This window comes from Terrapene carolina, unplaced genomic scaffold, assembly GCF_002925995.2.
Source record: "Terrapene carolina triunguis isolate 2854851 unplaced genomic scaffold, T_m_triunguis-2.0 Scaffold69, whole genome shotgun sequence".
In the NCBI taxonomy this organism is placed as follows: domain Eukaryota; kingdom Metazoa; phylum Chordata; order Testudines; family Emydidae; genus Terrapene; species Terrapene triunguis.
This window is the reverse complement of record NW_020664420.1, coordinates 9,005,933-9,031,060: the sequence shown is the minus strand read 5'-3', so window position 1 is coordinate 9,031,060 and position 25,128 is coordinate 9,005,933. Positions and strand designations below refer to the sequence as shown.

At 40.6% G+C, this 25,128-nt stretch overlaps 1 protein-coding gene across 2 annotated transcripts in view; it reads left to right on the top strand.

Moving 5' to 3' along the window:
- Positions 1-25,128, top strand: part of DYM (dymeclin) — a 337,094-nt gene that overhangs the window by 219,192 nt on the left and 92,774 nt on the right. The window contains exon 15 of one of the 2 annotated variants that reach the window (XM_024204113.2): positions 12,013-12,177. The exons of the other annotated variant lie outside the window; for it this stretch is intronic. Coding sequence (XP_024059881.1) covers positions 12,013-12,177 — 165 coding nt within the window. The remainder of the gene's footprint in view (positions 1-12,012; positions 12,178-25,128) is intronic. 2 annotated transcript variants of the gene reach the window in all.

The following is a 25,128-nucleotide window of genomic DNA, read 5'->3' as shown; positions in this document are numbered from 1 at the left end:
ATGTGTATAGTTTGGATGCCCGCAAACACTTGGGCATGTCCACAAACACTGTAGGCTTTCACCGTTCCTTTATCAAATCGTTTTAGCTGGGTTTTCCCACTGGGTGTCATGGCGGCATGATGACTGTCATTTGAAAAGAAAAATGATTAGACCTTTAAGCTCTTTCTAACTCTTCATGTAGCAGACAGTGTTGTGTAGTGTATATTTTTCAGCCTCTGCTGCAGAAACAATATGACCTAAATATTTAATCAGGCTTTGCAGAATTGGCTTTTTTTCATGGCTCCAGATTAATCTAGTTTCTCTGAGCTAATATGTGTGGCATGCATGTCTTGAAGACTTAAAATCAAAACCTTACTTTTTCTGAGTAATTTTAAAGATTTATAACCTTAATAAAATCTCTCTGCCATTTGTTGAGAGCCAGATTATGAACTACAATAACTGAAATGTTAATCAATATTTGGAATTACTTCCTTTTTGAATATGTCTGGATACGCTGCTTTAGACTTTCTTGTGTTAACAGAAGGGGTGAAGCACAATATTCACAAACTGAAACACACTTTCTATGCCACATCTCAGTCATTTTGTTAGTTTGGGTCTGTGTACTCATAAGGACATTGGCTCAGTACAGTTTGCATTTGATTCTTCTGTATATTTGTTATAAAACTTCAGCTGACTTGAGTAGAGGAAATATCTACTTTTGATTACTTAAACTCTTTTTGGGGGGATAGAAATGTAAATAAATAAGAAGTTAAGCTGTTCTGTAGACTTTTGTTGGATGCTGGGAACCAGGTCTTTAAATCTATCCTTGAAGTTTGAGAAGAAAAGTTGTATAAGAATTTCATGTGTTTAGAATTTTGGTATTTTTTCCTTCATATTTCTTGGGGCTCTAGGCTTATGTGCGATATTTTAAATGTATAGGATTCAGGATAAAAATCTTAAATGACTTCTTCCAAATGAAAACCCGGCCCACACGATACAAATTGCGCAACCTCCTTCATCCGACCATACTGTCTCACTAAGCCAGTCACAAAGGACGTGTCCGGTTCCTGTGCTGTAGCCTGTCTTTCCTTGTAACAGGGTGACAATGTTTTCTGTTGACCCACCCTGTTAGCGGGTATTGGAGCACTGCATAAAGCTGCTGACTGATTCTGTTAACTGTTGTGACAAGGGAGGCTCATTAACTCTGCCTTGGATATAAGAGAGGTAGGACTGGCTTTTTGGGCACAGGGAGCTGGGGTTTAGAACAGAGAGGGCATCTTCATTGAAACTCTAGGAACAGCCAGGCTTGGGAGAAAGCTTAGGCTAAGGTTTATGTTTTCTTGTTTTGAGCTACCACTAAAAGCTATGACCCAGAAAGGGGCTAAACTTGGAGTAAAGTGTGTGTAGATTCTGTCCAGAGGAGGGTGAGAATACCACCTACTTACAACACCCTAACGCTTGCAGAACTTCAGTGAGTGACACTGGCTAAAAACTGGAGAGAAGATATTAAATTTGTGCCCTTGAGACACTTCTGTACAGTCACAGGGGTAGAGAGCTCATTTTAGAATTAAGAAATTTTTATCTTCAGAGTATCATGAAAATTCCTTTCAGCAAGAGAGACTGAGTAGATACAACTGGGCTTCAAAACAAAACAAAACCTTCCCTGCCTCACAATAGTTCAGCTGGTTGGGATTTTGTAGACATTATGGAGAATAAACCTTTCTTTGCCTCCTTCAAAGCCACAATACACAATAAAAGTTTTTTGTTTGTTTTTTAACTTTTGGAAGCATTAATTTGTCTATTTGATAAATACCACAATCCATTGCAGAAGTTTGCAATGTATAAAGTTGACACAGATAACTTAAAAAATGCTGCCTGGTAGGTGTGATGGCTTAGTTAATAGTGCGAGCAACCTTAAGGTCTTGGGTCTGTGGGTTGAGAGTTTAGCTGAGATGCCAGCAGCTCGTTATAGAGAAGCACTACTGTGGATAAAGAGTTTTCTCTCCCTCCCAATCCCTCCGGGGAGAGTATGTCTTTGGAGGGGAGCACAGACCGCTTCTTTGTGGGTGTGGGAGGGAGAAATATGGTGAAGTAGGAGGGCTCATTGAAAGTTTAGTTGGAAAAAACCTGCCGTATTAAGTCATCTTGTCCATCTCCGTTCTAATACAGGATTGTTCTTTACAGTATACACCCATGTGTTTTTGCACCCCCAAGACTCCTCCATTTAGGGCCCATTAGAGTCAATTCTTGCAATTCAAACTAAAGAAAATAAATGCCCTACGGTCTAAAATTTCATTGCATCTCTCTTTTTCCTCTTAGAAGTAGTTGTGTTTTAGATAAAATTTTGAATTTTGAAGTGGGCTGTAGCCCACGAAAGCTTATGCTCAAATAAATTTGTTAGTCTCTAAGGTGCCACAAGTACTCCTGTTCTTTTTGCGGATACAGACTAACACGGCTGCTACTCTGAAACCTGAATTTTCAGGAACAGTCTCAACTTCCAGTAGGATCTAGTAGAGTGTTGTTCTGATGGTGTTTGTGGCAGAAGTTCTGAGGAGTGCATACAGGCACAGTCCCTGCCTTTGCTGAAATTCTGCATGAAGAGGGACTGTTTATCCTCTGCTTACTGCCAGTGATGCAGTAACATTTTTTAAAAAGAATTGGCAGGAAGCGTAGGACTTGGTGTGAGAAGGCAATAATCCTGTAGCCATTGTGACGCTTTGTGGTTCAAAGCAGACCAGAAACGGTCTGTGTCACTGCCTGCCCTGACACCAGTAGCATGCTCACAGCACCATAGCCTCACCCTGGCTTCCACAAACCTTGGTTACTCCTTCTAAGATGACACTCCCATCCCAAATTTCCCCAGAACTTTCTGCCCTTGAGTTTCCAGCCCTTTCCTGGAACACTGTCAGAAGTTCAGTTTCCTGCTCTGTTAAAGAGACGGTAAAGCATGTCATTAATTTAACTGTGGTTTAACAAACACTCTCATTTGGGTTTATATTACATACATAAGAATATAAGACTGGCCATACTGTGTCAGACCAAAGGTCCATCTAGCCCAGTATCCTGTCTTCCGACAGTGGCCAATGCCAGGTGACCCAGAGGGAATGAACAGAACAGGTAATCATCAAGTGATCTATCCGCTATTACCCATTCCGAGCTTCGGACAAACAGAGGCTAGGGACACCATCCCTGCTCATCCTGGCTAATAGCCATTGATGGACCTATCCTCCATGAATTTATCTAGTTCTTTTTTGAACCCTGTTATAGCCTTGGCCTTCACAATGTGCTCTGGCAAAGAGTTCCACAGCTTGACTGTGCGTTGTGTGAAAAAATACTTCCTTTTGTTTGTTTTAAACCTGCTGCCTATTAATTTCATTTGGTGGCCCCTAGTTCTTGTGTTATGAGAAGGAGTAAATAACACTTCCTTATTTACTTTTTCCACACCAGTCATGATTTTATAGACCTCTGTCATCTCCCCTCTTAGTCGTCTCTTTTTCAAGCTGAAAAGTCCCAGTCTTTTTAATCTCTCCTCATACGGCAGCCGTTCCATACTCCTAATCATTTTTGTTGCCCTTTTCTGAACCCTTTCCAAGTCCAGTATATCTTTTTTGAGATGGGGTGACCACATGCAGTATTCAAGATGTGGGCATACCATGGATTTATATAGAGGCAATATGATATTTTCTGTTTTATTATCTATTTCTTTCTTAATGATTCCCAACATTCTGTTCGCTTTTTTGACTGCCGCTGCACACTGAGTGGATGTTTTCAGAGAACTATCCACAATAACTCCAAGATCTCTTTCTTGAGTGGTAACAGCTAATTTAGGCCCCATCATTTTATATGTATAGTTGGGATTTTGTTTTCCAATGTGCATTACTTTGCATTTATCAACATTGAATTTCATCTGCCATTTTGTTGCCCAGTCACCCAGTTTTGAGAGATCCTTTTGTAGCTCTTCGCAGTCTGCCTGGGACTTAATTATCTTGAGTAGTTTTGTATTAAAAATAAAACAAGTTTATTAATCAGAAAGACGTAGATTTATGTGATACCAAGTATAAGTCATAAAGCTAGAAAGGGTTACAAGTAAGCAAAAGCAAAATATGCTCCTAAGATTAAAACCTGATTTAATTAAAACCTGAGTCTTTTATTCAAGAAAAAGGAGTGTTTCTCACCAAGTCTCTTTTCAGGCAATGGATCACTAATTCTGGCTAGGATCCTTTACAGAGTCCAAAGTGCTCAGTTTCTTTATCTCTTCAGGTAAAAGGACAATTTAGGGGTTTGCTCCCCCTCTCTTTATAGAGCAGTAAGCCTTTGAAATGTATTCTTAGATAACGTTCCTTTTCTCCTGCTGGGAGGAGATGCCATGCAGTCTGGTGAAGACTTCATGCTGGTTCCTCCCCTGCTGGTGATAGATGAGTGGTTGCAACCTCCTCTTGTTAGCTTGATGGCATTGTTTATGTTTTATGTAAATGCATATCCAGTGTCTCTCGATTTACCTTGGAGACACATTGAAGCAGGTGGAACCACATTCCTTTGTCTGGGGAGGGGTTGGTACCTTGTGTCCTATCTGGGACACATTTTAAGAACATAATGTCAGCACATGTTTGTAACTTTGCATATGGTACCAATACATACACCACGCAATAATATTAATGATCAGTGAATTATGAGTTTTCCAGTGATAAATTACATGCCCCTTTTGGTTATGTATCATAACTGTGTGCCAGTTGGCATTGGGGTGCTTTTAGGATCACAGACATGATGAGGAGGATATCAAGAGGATAGTAAAAATACACTTATGCTTCTCACATGTCTAGTGACTATAGGATAGGCTGGGGAGGCCCCTAAAATCTTCTGGTGGAACTTTTATGGAATGGGGAGGCAGTGGATAATAGCAGTGACTGCTGCATGCTTCCTCCTCATCTCACATATGTTTCTGGGCCAGATTAGAAGAGGCCACAAGCAGGGGAGAGAGCATTGCGGTAGATGTCAAAACTGTAGGTCAGAGAAGATAAATAAACCTCCATCTAGAGCAGACAGGCATGCCCAGGTGATGGAAGATTCATTCCTTCAGCTAACTCTGCTGCAGCTTGAACTTTTTAGGTACATTTTGGTTTAAAAGGCAATTACTGTTTTTGCAGTTAGCATATTATTAACTCTTTTCACCTTGATTTTAGTGTCTATTAGATTCCTGTCTTCCCTTTCCTCCTGTTTTTTCTAGCATTGCAGATCTACTAACTGTGGTATATAACCTATTGCTTAAATCAGCCTCTGTACCAGATAACTGGAGGATAGTTAATGTAATGCCGATTTTTAAATAAGGCTCCAGAGGCCATCCTGGCAGTTACAGGCCAGTAAACCTAACTTCAGTACCAGGCAGATTGCTTGAAACTATGGTAAAGAACAGAATTATCAGACACAGATAAATATGATATGTTGTGAAAGAATCAACACAGCTTTTCTAAAGGGAAGTCATGCCTCACCAATCTCTTACAATTCTTTGAGGGTGTCAACTAACGTGAACAAGGATGATCCTGTGGATATAGTATACTTGATAAAGTCCCTCACTAAAGGCTCTTAAGCAAAGTAAGCAGTCATGTGATAAGAGGGAAGGTCCTGTTATGACTATGTAACTGGTTAAAAGATAGGAAACAAAGGGTAGGAATAAATAGTCAGTTTTCACAGTGGAGAGAGGTAAATAGAGGGGGTCCCCCCAAAGATCTGTACTGGGACCTGTGCTGTTTAATATATTCATAAATGATCTGGGAAAAGGGGTAAAAAGTGAGGTGGCAAAGTTTGCAGTCAATACAAAATTATTCAAGATAGTTAAGTCCAACGCAGACTGCCAAGAATTACAAAGGGATCTCACAAAACTAGGTGACTGAGCAATAAAATGGCAGATGAAATTCATTGTTGATAATTGCAAAGTAATGCACACTGGAAAACATAATCCCAACTATACAGACAAAATGATGGGATCTAAGTTAGCTATTACCACTCAAGAAAGAGACCTTGGAGTCATCGTGGATAGTTCTCTGAAAATGTCTGCTCAGTGTGTAGCACCAGTTGAAAAGTGAGCAATATTAGGAATGGGATAGATAAGAAGACAATAAATATCATGGTGCCATTATATAAATCCTTGATATGCCCACACCTTGACTATTGTGTGCATTTCTGGTCACACCATCTCAAAGAAGATATATATTAGAATTAGAAAAAGTGGAGAGAATGGCAACAAAAATGATGAATGATATGGAACAGCTTCCATATGAGGAGAGATTAAAAAGACTAGGACTGTTCATTTTAGAAGAGAGATGACTAAGGAGGGATATGCTGGAGGTCTATATAATTAGGATTGGTGTGAAGAAAATGAATAAAGAAGTGTTATTTACCCCTTCACATAATACAAGAACCCCCAATGCAATTAATAGGCAGCACGTTTGAAACAAACAAAAGGAAGTATTTCTTCACACAACACACAATCAACTTGTGGAACTAGTTGCCAGGGGATGTTATGAAGGTCAAAAGTATAACTGGGTTCAAAAAAGAATTAGATATGTTCATGGAGGATAGGTCCATCAATGGCAATTAGCCAAGATGGTCAGGACTGCATCCCTATTCTCTGGGTGTCTCTAAGCCTCTGACTGCCAGAAGATGGGCCTGGATGACAGGGGTGGATCACTTGATAATTGCTCTGTTCTGTTCGTTTCTTCTGAAACTTCTGTCATTAGCCACTGTCAAAAGACAGGATTCTGGGCTATATTGACTATTGGTCTGATCCAGTATGGCCATTCTTATGTTCCTGTCACTTTGGTCTCTGAAATAGTAATGCTAATCTCTTATTTAAATTACTTTCTCTATGCACATTTCATTTTCTTTTGTTTTGTCATTGTAAGGTCTTGGGCAGAGGTGGGCAAACTTTTTGGCCCGAGGGGTACATCTGGGTGGGGAAATTGCGTGCAGGACCATGAATGTAGGGCTGGGTCAGGGGGTTGGGGTGCAGGAGGGAGTGCGGGGTGTGGGAGGGGGTGCGGTGTGTAGGAAGGGGCTCGGGGCAAGGGGTTGGGGTAGAGGAGGGGTGTGGGGTGTACAAGGGAGCTCAGGGAAGGGGGTTGGGGTGAGGGAGGGGGCTCAGGGCAGGGGTGCAGGGAGGAGTGCAGGAGGGGACTCAGGGCAGAGGGTTGGGGTGCAGGAGGGGGCTCAGGGCAGGGAGTTGGGGTGCGGTGTGCAGAAAGGGTTCGGGGTGCAGGCTCCGGACTGGCGCTGCTTACCTGGAGTGGCTCCGGGGTGGCAGCGGCACGCACCGGGGCCAGGGCAGGCTCTCCCTGGCCCTGCGCTGCTCCCAGAAGCGGCTGGCACCACATCCCTGCAGCCCCTGGGGGACGGGGGGACAGAGGGCTCCACGCGCTGCCCTCGCCTGTGGATACGTCCCCCGAAGCTCCCATTGGCCGCGGTTCCCCGTTCCTGGCCAATGGGAGCTGCGGGGGGCAGTGTGTGCAGGTGAGGGCAGCACACAGAGCCCTCTGCTCCCCCTCCCACAGGGGCCACAGAAACATGGTGCCGGCTGCTTCTAGGAGTGGCGCGGGGCCAGGATAGGCAGGGAGCCGTGACGGGCCAGATCCGGCCCATGGGCCGTAGTTTGCCCACCCCTGGTCTTGGGTCTTATTTTGATTCTTACAATAACTTCCAGATCATTAAGAATTTGATATCTTTAGATTTAATGGAGCAGATGAGAAAATTTTATTACTAATAACTTCTCAGATTTATGCATCATCTAACCCTGGAAATATTTATATGGTGAGAAGACACTAGAGATGTTTTACTATTTTCATTATCTCAGAAAATGGCAAAGTTTCATCTTTTAAGTAAGAACAACTGTTTTTGATGGGATAACTCCAGACCACACTTAATGATTTCCCAGGCTCCAGTTACCCAGAGGTTCCAAATTTGAACTATTGGAAGTTGATATTGATTCCTTAACATTTTACTATCAAATCTCAAGATATTCAGTTTGATGTTTTACTATTTAAAAGAGGAAAATGCACAAATCTAATTTGCTGTGCTGGTGCATCTTTTTCTTTTTAAAGGATAAAATACATGCTTGGGCTTTTTGTGTTTAGGATTAAATATCTATCTATCTATATCTATGTATAGTGTGTGTGTGTGTATATATATATATAGAGAGAGAGAGAGAGAATGTGTACGCATGTGTGAATGCACATATCCCTACCACTCAGTATTTAACAGTATTCTTCATTTGCTGTAATCGTTTGTTTTTCAGAAATTTTAATAATAAATTGCAAATACAAAATAGGCATTTGCTTTAAAATGAAAATAGTCAACCCAATAAAATTATTAAAAATAACAAAATTTCCCATAGCATTTGATTGTAGCTTGAATGCCCATTGGAAAGTTAGTTTTCAGACTCTGGTTAAGATCCATGTTTAAACTAGTATTGGCTCTGGCTTCCAAATTTCACTGTTGTTTTTCTTTACATACACGTATACTGAGAGAGTTATGCCTTGGTTATATACAGAGTTGGCCCAGTTTAACCTGAAGTCATTTTAAAAACTGATTTAGTTAAATTGGTGTAAAACAGTGTGGACATTCTTTAATTCAGTTTAATTTATATTACTCTTATATTTAAATTTATATTAATAGCTTAAATCAATTCAATGCTAAATTAAGTTAAATGCGTATAAGCCAGGTTTATGATTAAGAGTGTTTATTCGCAAAAAGAACAGGAGTACTTGTGGCACCTTAGAGACTAACAAATTTATTAGAGCATAAGCTTTCGTGGGCTACAGCCCACTTCTTCGGATGCATATAGAATGGAACATATATTGAGGAGATATATATACACACATACAGAGAGCATGAACAGGTGGGAGTTGTCTTACCAACTCTGAGAGGCCAATTAAGTAAGAGGGGAAAAAAAAAACTTTTTGAAGTGATAATCAAGATAGCCCAGTACAGACAGTTTGATAAGAAGTGTGAGAATACTTACAAGGGGAGATAGAGTCAATGTTTGTAATGGCTCAGCCATTCCCAGTCCTTATTCAATCCTAAACTGATTGTATCTAGTTTGCATATCAATTCCAGCTCAGCAGTCTCTCGCTGGAGTCTGTTTTTGAAGTTTTTCTGTTGTAAAATAGCCACCCGCAGGTCTGTCATTGAATGACCAGACAGGTTAAAGTGTTCTCCCAGTGTTTATTCGGCAGTTTATAGGTTAAACTGGTTCAACTTTGAATATAGATAAGGCCTAACATATAGATGGCACAGTCTTGCCTTGCTATTTGGAACCATGGAAGTGGGGATAGCAGAGCAGTGCTGCCCACAGAAAGAGTCCCACAGCCATCTATTATTTATTTCTTTATATTGCAGTGGTACCCAGAGATCCCAATCAGAATTGAGGCTCTGCTGTGCCGGGAACTGTACAAACATACAAAGACATGGCCCATATTTTGAAGAATTTATAATCTAAACTGCAATCTGATTCAGGGGAGGTTTGTACATTGAGACTATGCCTTTGCTTCAGAGTTAACTTGGGCTGTTTCTTGGTTGTTGTCCCTAACTCCTCTCCAGTCCACACGCACAAACCTCTCCTGAATTTGGTGGTGCTTTAAACCCAAGCTAGCTGGCCCAGCTGGTGATGTAGGCTAGAGCTCCGGTACTGCTTTCGTACTGCTTTCGCTCAAGCTAGTAACCCCGCACACTTTGCACTGAATATGCAGGTTAAATCACTCAAGTGCTGATAATCCTCCAGTGCTTTCCCACAATCCCTCCATGTACTCAGAGAGACAGACAAGTTCTGTCTCAATTCACAAGGAAGGAATCATAGAGCAACTCAGCTTACCACAGGAGATATGCCCCCAGAAGTCCTAGCCCCACACACTGGTGAGTGCAGCACCAGAGAGGACACAGTAACTTGGGTACAACTTCGCAGTATGGCTGCTCACACATGTGTTAGGCTAACACAGGGATCTCAAACATGCGGCTGGCCCATGGAGTTATTTGCTGCGGCCCACCAAGCTCCCCACCCGGCCCACCCTCCTGGAGTTATTTCCTGCGGGTGCCAAGCTCCCCTCACCCGCAGCGTGTCGCGTTCCCACTCCTCTGCCTACCTTCAGGCGCTTCCCAACGGCGGCGCTTAGCGCTTTCCAGGAGGGAGGGGGAGGAGCGGGTAGCCACATGCTCAGGGGAGGAGGCGGAGAAGAGGCGGGGCAAGGGTGGGGATTTGGGGAAGGGGTTGGAATAGGGGCAGGGAGGGGGCGGAGTTGGGGTGGGGACTTTGGGGAAGGGATTGGAATGGGAGCAGGGAAGGGGTGTGAAGAGGCGGAGCAGGGGTGAGGCCTCATGGAAGGGGAGGAGTGGGGGTGGGGCCGGAGGGGGGACTTTTGTATCTTTATATGAAAAGGTGTCAGTGATGCGGCCCTCGGGCCAATGTACTAGTCCTCATGTAGCCCTTGTGGTGATTTGAGTTTGAGATCCCTGGGCTAACACATGTGATTGGCACATGGGTCTGGGCACTTGAATTACATCTGCAATGAAGACACATCCTGAGTTATACTTTATGAACTTGAATGGTATCACCCCTTGCTACTTCTGTACACTGCAACATATGTGCTATGGACAGGAGGACTGGCTATATGCCCATAAAGTGCCAGATTTGATTGTAAGCCATTTGAGGTAAAGACCATATCTATCTTCCATGAAATGTCTAGCACACTTTTGGGGGATAGTAAATAATTATAGTATGCAGCCCTATAAGGTTGTGGTCTAGTGTCCAGACTGAAAACCACTCTGTCACTCTAGCACTTTGAGTGCTGAATTGCTGGGTGGGGGAGCAGTAATAACGGTGGTTACTCTTTCTTTCTCCATCTAGTATGCCCCGTAACAGAGGTCAGAATTTTACTCCCAAAACATTGAACCAAAATAAAAGTAATTGGGTAAATAATCTTCAGTTCTTCAGTAGAATACATGGAATACTATTCAGCATTTTATTCTGGGCCAAGTTTTTCCTAAGATTTCCTCTCTTTTTAAATATTAGCATGAGCTAAAAGATAATTTAAGGAATTTTCTGGGGAATGTGCCGCTTTCTGTACCCTGCGCAAATTGCCTGAGTCTTCTCTTTGGTCACTGCGTGTGTGTGATCTAATCTGTCGTGTGCATACACTACTCCATTACTATACAATAACTAATGATATACATTTTTTGTGGATCTAAAGTGTGTACACATGGTAGTGTGACAGCAGTACAGTATATTGCAGGTGAACTGTTCTATTGATCAGCTTGTCCTAAATTCATGAGTGCGAGGACATCGTGTGAAACAGCATTGACACATATTGTATAAACTTTGACTCAAGAGTGATCAACATATTTTCAGGGTTTCTGTCCACATGTTGTTGTATTATTAACACTAAAGCCAAACATCTCAAAGTGATTTCCCCAGAACCCTCGCCATCTGCCAACTCTAAGACAGAAGTGTATATTTCTTGAAAATAATTCCAAGAGGTTTCTCATGGAAGGACTGACCAACCCTGTTCTAATAACTAGAAATAACTGATAGGCTGTCTCCACTGCTGGAATTTTAGGGTGCATAAGTACTTCAAAGAAATGATTCAGTAATTCTACATGACTTTTTCACTCCTCTGGGGTAAGATGTCATTTTCCATAAAGCCAGTTAAATTCTATGAATATTCTCATTTTTTTTTCTGGTAACGTTGTAAACCAGGTCCGCAGGCTTATGTGTTCGTCTTCAAGCCAAGTTAAAAGTTAGCTTAAAATTTTATTTAATTTTTTTGTGTGTTTACAAGCCCCCAAACTTGGCAAACTCCCCAGCACATGAGCATAGACTATCAGTTCTTTCTGCCTTTCTAATTTTTTGTTTTAGTTTGAACTGCTACTTTGCTCTGTTTGGCATCTTCTGCTGAGTGTCGGCACAAAACCTCTTTGGACATAAAACGTTAATTGGCTTTCTTAAAGGAAAATTCCTCTTTCTGTTTTTCTCCCTTTACCCTTGTCTTTCAGTTATGCCTGCCGCCACTTGCGGAGATATGTATATGTCTTGGACAAACTGTATTTCCCTCACTCTCACTGCTCTACGCTGCAGCATTGCTTCTCGACCCTCAGTGACAATGGAGAGGAACTTTTGTCTTTAACTTGTTCTCACATTCTCAGATCCTATGCTTCCAGGTTATTAACCTCTGCTCTGCATTTATTGCATGCTGCATGCTGTGTGTGACTGATCTTTTGCATGCTTAAGTGAACGATGTAAAACATGAAATGGTCAAGGGGGTTATTTGTATCTTTAATATCATACAACTAATGGCATCCTAAATATGTGTCATAACAAGTGTGGTATAAATAGAGGACCTACGGTTGTTTTGTGGTACACAACAAAGTGTCTGTCACCATAAGTCAAGCACAAGCTTCCATAAGTTGTGTGTAGCCTTTGGAAGCTTTAGATTTTTACATTAGATATAAATTATGTTAATATTCTTCCAGAACTTCATAATATTTAAAATATAAGGCTATAATATTCAAGCTACTGCATAATTATGTATTTGCTTTGCACTGCAGAGCTGGTAAAGCGATGCATCTGTCTTAAATACAAGCCTGAGTCCTGTTGTTGCAGATATTCTGTACAGCAATGTTGGTTTAGGGAATGGAGATAGAGCCTTCTCTCTTTTCTTGCACCTTACTTCATTTCAGTTTCATGATCGCTCATACCTGAGAGCTGCCATTTTTTGACATATCGTCGTAGACTAGATTAGACATAATGGGGAGAGTAATGAATAGCCATCAATCCCAAATAACAATAGAAAGTCACCATCTTTAGTCCAGAATTGTTAGATCATATATAAAAACAGTAAAATAGAAAGAAATGTTTTAAAATCTCTACTAGGAAGGACAAAACATAAGGTTTTTTTTTTTTAAATAAAAATAATTCTAAACATAGTATTCTGTTGACTAGGTTGATAATTTAATGTATTATCCAAGATGCCAAGAGTTTTTAGGAAAACAAGGAAAAAATTGCATGACAAAATTGACCAGAACATGGAAAGAATCCAGAATGGAAATGCAGCTTCCCAGCAAAGCAAGCATACAATAGCAACAGACCACACAGTAAACATAAGTAAAACCAGCTTGATTATCAAGGGAAGAAGAAACTGTGGCATGCAAGTTGAAATAGCTCTGTTTGTATGAATTTTATAGTAGTCCATAATGATGGGGAATTATGCCAAAGTATCCTAACAGGCAATGAAAATCTAGCTATCCCAGAAGCAATCACCAACTAATTAGGAAGAGAAGACACTATTTTAAAAAAATGTAAAGAATACAAAGGCATTGCTTAAAAGTAATAGTAATAATAATGAAGAAAAATTCACAGGCTAAATGTTATGCTGTGCTAGAGACTGAAATCCTATACACATAATGACATGGTTTAATATAAAATTATTCTGTGTATTCATTTGTTAGTTAGATATCTGTATTATTAATAAATATATGTATTGTGGTAGTGCCCAAATGACCCATTTTGGCTTGAGGCCCCTGACTATAGTTTATGAACTAAAATGCTAATTAATCTGCAGAACTCTAGAAAATCTATTAAAATGGATATTGTTGAGCCAAATTTTATTTAGTTGCATTAGTATTAATACAGAATAACTGAACATGCTTATACCCATTCTGTATAACACTTGGGCTGCCCTGAACAGCAATTATGTCACAGGTGGATACTTTTGATGCTCGTGTAAGTGAAGAACTAGTAACATCATTGGCTGGAGCCATGCATCAAATAGGCAGGTTCTGTGCATCCTCCTTTCAAAGGTTTTCCAAAGCACTTCAGTCCTGAATTCCTTTGTCCCTGCTCTTCTAAACTGGGGCTTCTCCTAAGACCATGCCAATTTGTATGTTGGTTTTATGATATGGACAAATACTAACATCCCCAAAGTCGTTTGTGTTAGTAACAGAAGGGTCTGAACCCAAGTTTCTAGAGCAAAAGAAGAGAGCTCACTGATCACTATGGTACTTAGTCTCCACAGTAAAGCTGAAAATGAACCAAACATCCATAAAGACATAAAGGTGGAAAGTGTTAAATAACTGTGTCAGGATTATTGAAGTACCACACAGCAAACTGCTTAGTTTCAAATATTCTGGTCTTACATATTATATTTTCATGGGTCTCACTGACAACAGCACTGGAATCGATTCTTGACAGTGCCCTGTCCTTGCTTATGCATGCATGTATCATCATGATGCTAGCACTAATACTGAGATATTGTTCTTGTCTGTCTATAGGAGCTCTGCCAGAGGGTTACAACTTGGAAATATCCAAGTGGAATCAGAGATTACTGCAGCAGTGGTTTAGGCAGAGTGGTGGGCAGTTCTGTCCCCACTTACCACAAAGTGTGTTTGTTTTTTAGGGCTTTGGGTATATTTATTAAGTGTTAGTTTTAAATTAAATGTAAGGAACCACTAAAAAACAAAGAAATTAGTTTGTTCCACCTGGAGATAGAATTCCTCACCTCTAATCCCAAGCTACTACTGCAACTACTTAGTACCATAGGGATATTTCCAAGACTCCTGCAACTAAGATGCAGGGGCAGGAAGATTAGTTACGCTTGTGCTGGCAATTACGGTGATGGGTAGAAGAGTGGAACGCACACCCAATAGAAAGTGCTCAGATAATACAGTGGTGTGGGGCAATATAAAAACCTATATAGAATAGAAAGAACCTTTCAGTCAGCACTCAGCACAATTGTAAAGCTCTTCTAAAATGGTGCAGTCAAAATGATCCAACACTGAGTGCTGGAATCGTGAAAATCATCAGTGGTTCTATCCAGTAACTATACTTATGAATTACAGTGTGTTGGGAAGGCCAAAAAAATCTTGCGTTTTGTTTACAAAATGTGTGCACTTTTTTCCCTTCCAAACATATGTTCTTGAAAATAAATAAATACAAAAAGTGACAACAGCTCAGCATTTAAAATAGCTTTACAATAACAAAGCATGTAATTATGGATAGTGGAAGGAAACAGCTTTGGTATTGGAATATTGTAAATAACGAATACATTTTTATAAACTTGACATTATTCTTTTATGAAATGTGACTTGTACACCAGTTGAGAGGTATCAGAATATATCAGCCCAACAAGTTCTGAGAATTTGGTTTTCAGTTTAAAAAGCTATCTTTTTACAAGACAGACGGGGGTTGTTAAAACCAAATACTTCAAATAAAGAACACTGCTCATGAAAATATTCAACTGCCTTTTTTGTGCTAGCTGTTCCTTTTTTATATGGATAATTAATGATTTGGGAATGGAAACACCAACCAGTATGTGTTGCTGTTCTCAGCTAAAAGTAAAACTCTATAAATCTGTAGATAAAAAAATCAAATTCTATGTGTTGGTATAAAAGGAGTTGGTGAAAAGCATCTAAAACGTAGGTGTTCTTACCAACAGTGTGGGTTCATGCACACATTCTGTACCAACATTACTGTAGTATTCATTATCAATAACTTGATCCTATCTTAGAGGTTGCAAATATTATTTATATTCCAAAAATCAGAAGTGAGCACGGAAAGCAATGTAGTACACCAGTTCATTAATGCTGAGCCCAGCAAAACTCCCACTGCGCTGTAGTACAGTTCCTGCTGCGCTACAGCACTGTGGTCCTCATTCCAGCAAAACTCCCACTGAAATATGTGGGACTTTTCCCTGAGTAAGGACAATAGAATCAGTCTCCAAAAACTGTACAAATAGTGTGTTAATCTTCTGAAGCCATGTATCTGCTCCTGTGAGGTGTTGTTCCCCTCCATAGCACCACATGGGATCAGGCATTTTATTTGCATATGTACTGTGAAGAGTAATACCATTTTAATTTTTAAAAAATGGAGGGGAGAGAGAGCATACGGTCAGAGAAAAAAGGAGAGGGAGAAGGAAGGGCATCAGGGAACCTTTAGAGGTGACAGAGTTAAGAAAAATTAACACAGTTCATGGCTGCTCTTATTCATTGCAAGTTATATTTAATTTTTTTTAAATGTACTTTAGTTGGTGGCTGTTGAACACTATTTTCACATTTTGAGACAGGTGACTTGTAAAAGCTTCTGGTGACCGGTTGTTTCTTGGATCTGTAAACATGTTTATACCACATTTGTTGAACAACAAACACTGGTTAAAATTAATGGGCTTTTAAAAGAAGAAAAGGTGGGGATGGATGTATTTGGTTATCACTTGTATTGCCTGAGCACGATCAGCCTGTGGTACTTGGTCTCGAGGCACTTAAAAAGGAGAATGCAGTTTCGGCTCTGTATTAATGACAGTGTCACTCTGGTGACTTGTGGGGATACGCATATTGGGGTTTTTATTATACCATACATTCGTGTAGAATAAATACTTGAAGCTGGGATCATAGTCTTTAGATTTGTTTGATACTGTCTTAATAATTCTGTTGTGGCTGTACTATTTATTGATTTCCATGGTATTTCTAACTCATGAAATGAAATGTATTATCCCACTTCAACCATTATGGTTTCCTTTTGGATTACATATTCATTGTGTGATGTTCTATTAGTCATGTATACTTCACTTTCTATTTCAAACCTCTTTGAGCTACAGTCAACCCTAGAGAATAACTCTAGAAAATGAAACAGACTCCTTGATGTATGTATTAGCAAAAGGCAGCTAACAAGATAATGGTTTTGGGGATGCTAAACAAATTAAGGACAGTTTTATTTTCTGTGTGGGAGGAAGGGAGAGAGAGAAAACGAACAGGAAATAGGTTTTTGATGAGCCTGGTAAACTGAGTAAGCAAATTCATGAAGTAATAGAGCAGCAGTTCTCAAACTGTGGGTTGGGACCCCAAAGTGGGTCACAATCCAATTTTAATAGGGTTGTCTGGACTGGTGTTAGACTCGCTGGGGCTGAAGCTGAAGCAGAAGCCCAAGCCTCGCCACCAGGGGGCTGAAGCTGAAGCCCAAGGGCTTCAGCCAGGGACAGCGGGGCTCAGGCTGCGGCTTCCGCCTGGCACGGAGATAGTGGTGTGTAATAATCTTTGTTGTCAAAGGGGGTCATGGTGCAATGAAGTTTGAGAACCGCTGTAATAGAGTGAAAGAAAAAATTACTGGGATTTATTTCAATTGAGCTTTTGCTAGAGGAAGAAAAGAAAAGGAATATGTCAAAATTTTAGTCTTAGCTATTGTGAATATTGTTTATAATTTTATTTTAGGTTTATATAACCATAGGAACCCCACAGTAAGATTATGTAGGCCCTTTTTTTTTTTGGAGGCAAGCCCCAGTCCTGCAGAGACTTAAGCATATGCTTAACTTTACAGACCTGGGAAGTCCTAGTGCCACTGAAGTCAGTGGGGATTATTCACTTCCATAAATTTAAGCACGTGTGCAGTCATTGCCGTCTATGATTTGTATCAAGACAAAAAAAGACAGAGCCTTGTACTGTTGGAATTCAATCCCAATGTCTGATTAGAAGGAATTAAACAGAAGGAAAAGGCATTATAACTCCAGAATAAAAACAATAACTTAAGAAGATCATGGTAGGAATAAGAAGTCAGGTGTAAATTCTCAAAAGTGACTAGTGATTTTAGGTACCCAACTTGAGACTGCATCAGCACTCTGAACATCAAGTTCCTTTAAGTTATCAAGTTGGGCATCCAAAATCATTAGACACTTTGAAAAATGTAGATTTTTTTAAGTGCAAAATGCTCAATTAGGCAAGAAACTGAGCATTCACCTTTACTTCAGTGGGACTTGACTGAGAGTTGAGGGAGATCACACTTTACAGGAGTGCGTAGCATTTTGCCGATCAAGCCATGAATGAGACATAAACTAAACTAATAACTTGGGCTCATAAGATTGCAGTAGCAGTGCTTCAGTTATAGTTGCAATGATGTGTGCATTTTAAGTTTCCATCCCAAGCAAAATAATGGAGTGGCCGATACAGGACTAAATAGAGAATTAAGAGAGTACTATAATTAATGTCAATCAGCAGGGCCGGCTCCAGCATTTCTGCCGCCCCAAGCAAAAAAAAAAAAAAGCCGTGATCGCGATCTGCGGCAGCAATTGGAAGAAAAAAAAAAGCCGCGATCGGCGACAGCAGTTCAGCGGCAGGTCCTTCGCTCCTAAAGGGAGTGAGAGACCTGCCGCCCCCGAATTGCCGCAGGTGCCGCCCCTCTCCCTTGGCCGCCCCAAGGACCTGCTTGTTAAGCTGGTGCCTGGAGCCGGCCCTGTCAATCAGCATGGGTTTATGGAAAATAGATCTTGTCAAACTATCTTTTTTGGATGAGGTTACAAGTTTGCTTACTATAATAGACTTCTGTAAGGTATTTGACTTGGTACCACATAACATTCTGAACTATACAAAATTAGAACCATACAAAGTGAACATTAGAGAGACCAAATGGGTGAGGTAATATCTTTTTTTGGACCAACTTCTGTTGGTGAGAAATACAAGCTTTCGAGCTTACACAGAGCTCTTCTTCAGATCATGTGTAAGCTCAAAAGCTTGACTCTCTCACCATCAGAAGTTGGTCCAATAAAAGATACTCACCAACCTTGTCTCTCTGATATCCTGGGACCAACACGGCTACACCAATACTGCCTACAAAATCAACGTGGCACATTAAATGATTACAAACTGGCTAACCGATCTCAAAATTTAATTGTAACAATAAATTGAGAATGATCATTGAGCAGGTGTGTTTCTAATGGAGTCCTACAAGGGTCAGTTCTTGTCCCTATGCTATTTGATATTTTTATCAATGACCTGGAAGAAAACATAAAATCGTTACTGATCAAGTTTGTAGATGGTACAAAGATTGGGGGAGTAGTAAACAACGAAGGTGACTGATTAATGACATAGACCTATCTGGATTGCTTGGTGTCACAGGGTCCACACATGCTTCCACCCTCTTGTGCCTGTGCCCTGTGTTAGCTGGTTAAATAAATAGTCCTCTCCTTCTTTGGTGCTTCACCCTTGTGTCTTTATTTACTGTGCAACAGTGCAACCCCTCTTTGTTCCCCCAACCGTTATCCAAATTTAGACCCTCCTCAGAGTCTGCTGGCCCATAAGGCTCCTTTCCTTGGGTAGGGAGACAGAGATATAGCCCTCCTGTCTCTTCCCAGGCTAGCCTCCAGACTGAGCTTTCCTCAGGGCTTTTATAGCCCTCCCGTCCTCAGCCCAGCTGCCGGCATTTAACTCCAGACATTGCTGTGAGTCAGCCCCCATTAGGGCCTGCAGCTGGGTCCTCTGCTGGCTGCCCAAGCCCCTGCACTTGGCCTCCTTACCAAACAGCAGGGCTGAGCCAGCATTTTAGCAGGGCATTCAAGGGGTTTACCCCTGCCCTGCCACACTTGGTAAGCATGATGCAAGCAAACAATATTTCGATATGGTCAATGTAAGGTCACGCATTTAGGAGCAAAGAGTGCAGGCTATATACTTACAGGATGGGGAACTCTATCCTGGGAAGCAATAACTGAAAAAGACTTGGGGATCATGTAGGATAAACATGAGTTCCCTGGACGATGGTGTAGCTTAAAAGGGCTAATGTGATCCTTGGATATATGGACAGGGGAATTTCACATAGGAGTAGAAAGGTTACATTATCTCTGTATTTGATACTGGTGCAACCACTGCCGGAATACTGTGTCCAGTTCTGGTATCCACCCTTCAAGAAGAATGTTGAAAAATTGGAGAGGGTTCAGAGAAGAGCCGTGAGAACGATTAAAGGATTGGAAAACATACCTTAGAGCAGTGGTGCACAAACTTTTCCAGTCGCGCGCCTTCCCCCCTTACCATTAACAGAATCTATCTGCGTCTCCCCCCTACCCCCATTGGTGCACAGCCAAGGCTTCCTCAGCAGCGGAGCTGGGGATGGGAGAGAAGCTGGTCTGGGGGCGGAGAGGGAATGAGGGCAGAGCTGGGCTGGAGATGGAGCAGGGGATGGAGTGGAACTAGAGCTGGGGGCGAAGCAGGGTTGGTGCTGGAGTGGGACTGGGGCTGGATCTGGCCTAGAGGCAGAGCAGGGCTGGAGGCTGAATGGGGTTGGAGGTAGTGCATGTATTTTATATTGTTCCTTTTTGTTTTATATATTATCTATAATTATAAAAGCACCTAGAGCTTGGGTAGATGCTATTAAATACAAATATAAATCCAATTATTATTCTTTTGAAGGCTGTTCTGCTACATGTATGGTAGATAGTTTAGAATTGCAAGTTTGTTTAGTATTCAGAGTAGTTTGAAGTAGAAATTAGTCCAAATTACTAATGCAGTGAAGGGAGCATTGTGGTATTTGCATAAATTTTGCTGTCTGCTGTGCAGATTAATGTCTGAGTATGAGACATATTAGCATGGTCTAGAAACCAATATTTCTTGTATTCTCTGAGCAAAGGCTTTGCATCCTCTTGAGAATGCTATGGAGACCCATGATTGATGGGTTCATCTATGGTGCCATGTGTTCCCCAGAGCAATGGGATTAGCATTCTCCATGGACCTATAAAGCATACACTTAGAGTGCTGCAGTATACATTTTATAATATTGTATCTGGGAAACTGCAGTTGCTGGCTTTATCATTATGCCCAGTTCTACCCTTAGTTGTGTACCTGGGGCTCCCATTGGCTTTAATGAGGACAAAGTGTGATCTGCAGAATAGAATTTTCCTCTTAATTTGTAAATGGAGTAATTTCAGGTACAGAATATAGTAAATTTGGCGTTTTTTATTTGGTTGGGGTTTTTTTTTGTTTGGTTGGTTTTTGCATAAGGAAAGATTAAAATGCTGAAATAAAATGTGAAGGAACAAAGAGCAAACCCTGCTTCCTCTGTGGAAATGAGGTTAATTTCCACACAAGCTGAAGACAATGTAAATTTAATTACTGTGCTCTTTGGGCTGGATCTGGGACTTTTTTTTTAAAAAAGAATGCCATGGTGGTTTTACAGATGGAAAAAACTTGCACAACTGCAAGTACGTTAGTAAGAATCATAAGACTGAACAAATCTGTATTGATTTTCCCAGCAGTCCTGAAGTTTGTATATATTTATTGAAAGATTCCTTTTACTGACTTCTTAGAATATACATATTCCCATGGATTGTAACAAATAAAATGAATAGTCTGCTGCAGAGATAGTATATACATGGATTAGTAACTGTTCTCCTACTAAAAGGGTAATTTAAATTTAAAATATTTTACCTATTGTAAAGTCAACTTGTTCCTTTAATAGGATGCCCATGAATGTATATTTGCTTGGATAGCATTTATAAATCTTGAGATTGATGAAATCTGTAAAGAAACTTCTTTTAGAAAAATTTTAGTTCCTGACTACAGTAGAAATATGCATTCGACGAAGTGGGTATTCACCCACGAAAGCTTATGCTCCAATAGGTCTGTTAGTCTACAAGGTGCCACAGGACACTCTGTCGCTTTTTACTAGAAATATGACCACCTTAAAGACCTTGGATACACCATGGTCTGACCTAGCTCTTGTTATAAAATAAGGTTAAGATCCATCCTATGCCAAAGACTGAAACCTTGTTTGTAACCTGGCTAGCAGGCAGTCTTGTAACGAAGTTCTTTGACATGGTTGTGTTTGTAATATGGACAATGGTTATCTGCTGAAATTATCTGATCTTCATATTTTTGGGCTGAGTAAATGGAGGTTATTATTTCACTGGTCTCTTATGCTTTTTGTGTCTGGCTGTATTTTAGCAGGAAATCATTTGTATTAGCTTTAATTAGCTGTTTTCAATACCTTCGGAATCTAATATCAATCATAATACTAGTGTATGATGTGTGCTTTTTATTTACTTGTTAGAACTGAAATCCACTTGAGTGAATATATTGTGGATTGGTCTTATAATGCATTCATCACTGATTCCCCATTTACATTGAAACTAATGCCAAGTAAAGGAATCTATTTGTTTAATGAATAAAAACCAGTGGACTGAACTAATAACTGGAGGTGCTTCATTTGTTTTTCAAAAGTTTAGATCAGAGAGATGAGGTGGGTGAGGTAATATCTTTTATTTGACCAACTTCTGTTGTAGAACGAGACAAGCTTTGTGAGTTCATTTGAAAGAATAGCAATTGTCTGGTTTCAACCACACAGTTGTTACTGGGGCATGTAGTGCACTGTATGAGGTACACCACATGATGTGATAGGCATGCATAGGACCCGTGAGATACATCAGTGATATTTCCATCCTCTGATTACCTTGTCCAGACCTGAAGAAGAGCTCTGTGCAGCTCTAATGCTTGTCTATTTCACCAACTGAAGTTGGTCCAATAAAAACTATTACCTCACCGACCTTGTCTCTCGAATATCTTGGAACCAAAACGGCAACAGCAACACCGAAAACAACAAAGCTTAGAACAGTAAAACTTGGGAAATAATATTTTGATTGTGACTAATGAGCCAACAGAGGGAGTAGAAATTATTGTTTATAATGGGACCCTATGTAGATATTATCTTTCTTTCAGTGATGCATTAAACAGTAGCTCAAAAACAAAAAGTACAGCTACAACATAGCGGACGTTCTCCATAAGATAATAACATTAAAAGAGGTAAAATTTTGAGTCTAAGCTATTCTCATGTCTTTATGTAAAGAGGTTCTTTTCTAATGGAATTATGATGGTGAAATACAAGCTGTAGAATACCATTGTTTAAGGTGTGTTTCTATAATTTGTGGCCTTTATGGCCTGTATTTAATTCTGTAACTTTATTACATTTTTTAATTGAGGACAGTAATACACTTGGCATGTGAAAATGAGAGAGAAGAGAAACAATAATTCAGAGAATATTACTGTAATATTAGAGTACATAACTACCCACGTGTGACCCAGGTGTGCCTAGGGCAGCCCTCACTGGAAGTGCCAAGGTCAGGGCAGGCTGCAAAAGGGAAAACACATACTCCCAAGACTAGTGGGTAACACTAAAGTTAATCTCCCCAACCAGTCACAAACTGTGCTTCTGATCCCCTTTATTGCATTCCAGTTCTCTGGCTCCTAATCAGCATGTAGGTCCAGTACAGTGAGAAGTTATTTAAAAAACTCTGCTCACTGTACAAAATGTTCTTCTGACCTCAGAGGGTCAGCCACATTACCAGGTCAGTATAGGTTTGGATCTTACCCAAAATACCACGCTGCCAGCCAATCCTTTAGTCTCTAAAACTAAAGGTTTATTATAAAGAAAAAAGAAAGAACAAGAAGAGAGGTTAAATGGTAAAGAAGTCACATATATACAGAGACTTCAGAGTCCATATATCAGGTTCTTAGCAGTATTGGTGAGTTTGCTGGCTTGAAAGTCCCTCTGGACACATCCACAGCTTGGATGGAAGTCCTTTGATCAGACTAGAGCTTCGTTTGTAGAAAGCAACAGAGGGTCCTGTGGCACCTTTAGTATTGGGAGCATAAGCTTTCGTGGGTAAGAACCTCACTTCTTCAGATGCAACCTTTGTAGAAAGGTTACTCCAGAGGTAAGAAGCAGGAATGATGAAGACAGAATGAAGAAGATGCAGCTGCCTTTTGCCATGCAGCTTCTATTTCCTTTGTTCCAAACACAAGCTGCCCGGCACATGGCCTGGAAGCCTTAGCGTTCTATCCATAGGCAGGCCCCTGCATGCCTTGCTGAGTCATAAGGTATAGCCCCTAGCCTTTTCAGTGGGTTCATTGTACAGTTGCTGTTCCTTGGTGGGCTATCAAGCAGGCAAGGCAGTGCTGATGCCAATCTGTCTGCGGGTGTCACCCAGATGCACAGCACAAGTTTGGAACTACAGACATACCATACATATAACTTACTATACACACACACATACACAAGATTACCATACTTGGCAAATTATAAAATTTTTGCAAATACCTTACATGGCATATCTGGCACAACTCATTGCTATTTTTACAGTATTGGTATTCATAATATCCTAAAGTGTCCCCCAAATTCCATACAGCGTCACACCATGTTCATCCAATTTCTGGCCCACTAGTCTGTGTTTACATCTTCATGGCTTTTGTTTAGTGTTTAACTGCTGCTCGGTTTATTATGTACTTCCTGAAAGGGGGATTACATGAGAGCTCTGGGTCTCCATACACCAAATAAGCAATTACAAACAACGCTATAGTTCTTGAGTATTCCCATACTCAGAGATTTTACTAAATATTTTTAATTGGTTTGATAGATTAAAGTTAACTACTGTCCTTGAAAATTGGGGGAGGGAGAGAGAGAGTGTTTGTTTGGGAGGGAGAGGTTCTGTCCTTGGTCCCCTTCTCTTCTCTCTCTCATGGTTTCGTCTATCTTCTCTGTTCCAGCAACTCTGTTTACCTTTCCTCCTCTGACCTTACCCCTTCCTTTCAACCTCTCACCTCTTCCTGGACATCCTAGCACCTGTTGAAACTCAATTTGGGGAACTCTGAGCTCCTCCTCTTCCCTCCCAAACCTTCTCTTCTTCCTCTCTTCTCTGCTGTTGTTGCTCACACAACCATCTTCCCCATCACCCAGGCTCCAAACTTCAGTGTCATTTTTGATTTCTCCTCTTACCATCAGAGGAGGCACGGAACTTTAGAGTATTATGTCCCCAGTGCAACAGCCTTATTCACACAGGAATCCTTCTGCTGACATGCATTCAGCTGCAGGATTGGAGCCCTAATGTCACTGCCTGCCTGAATATTCAGTTAAACATTTTCAAATCAAAATAAATGATTTATGTAACTAAATATATTCATTAATCATTGCAGCTTTAATTACAAATAGGGACATGGCTAATAGCAATACAGATCCAGTGCTAATATTGCCTTTCTGTATGGTTGCGCGGGTCTGTGAGGGTGCTAATGTAAGAGTTTAGTTCTGATGAGACCTTGGCCAGTTTACCCATTTTAATTATATTGATTTTCTTTGTGCCAGAAAACCCATCTCCCACAAAGGTTTGTTTGTCTTGTCTGCCTCTTTCTTTAGGTTATGTCTGATGGCAAACCACAAAATAAAAATTTATGCAAATTTTGCTGCAGTCTTTCCTCTCTCTTTCTTTTCATTTAGTATTTGTTGTAGGGCATTCCTTAGATTCAGAGATTTTTTTAAGGCCAGAAGAGACCATTGTCATCATCTAATCTGATCTCCGGCAAAACAGAGGCCATAGAACT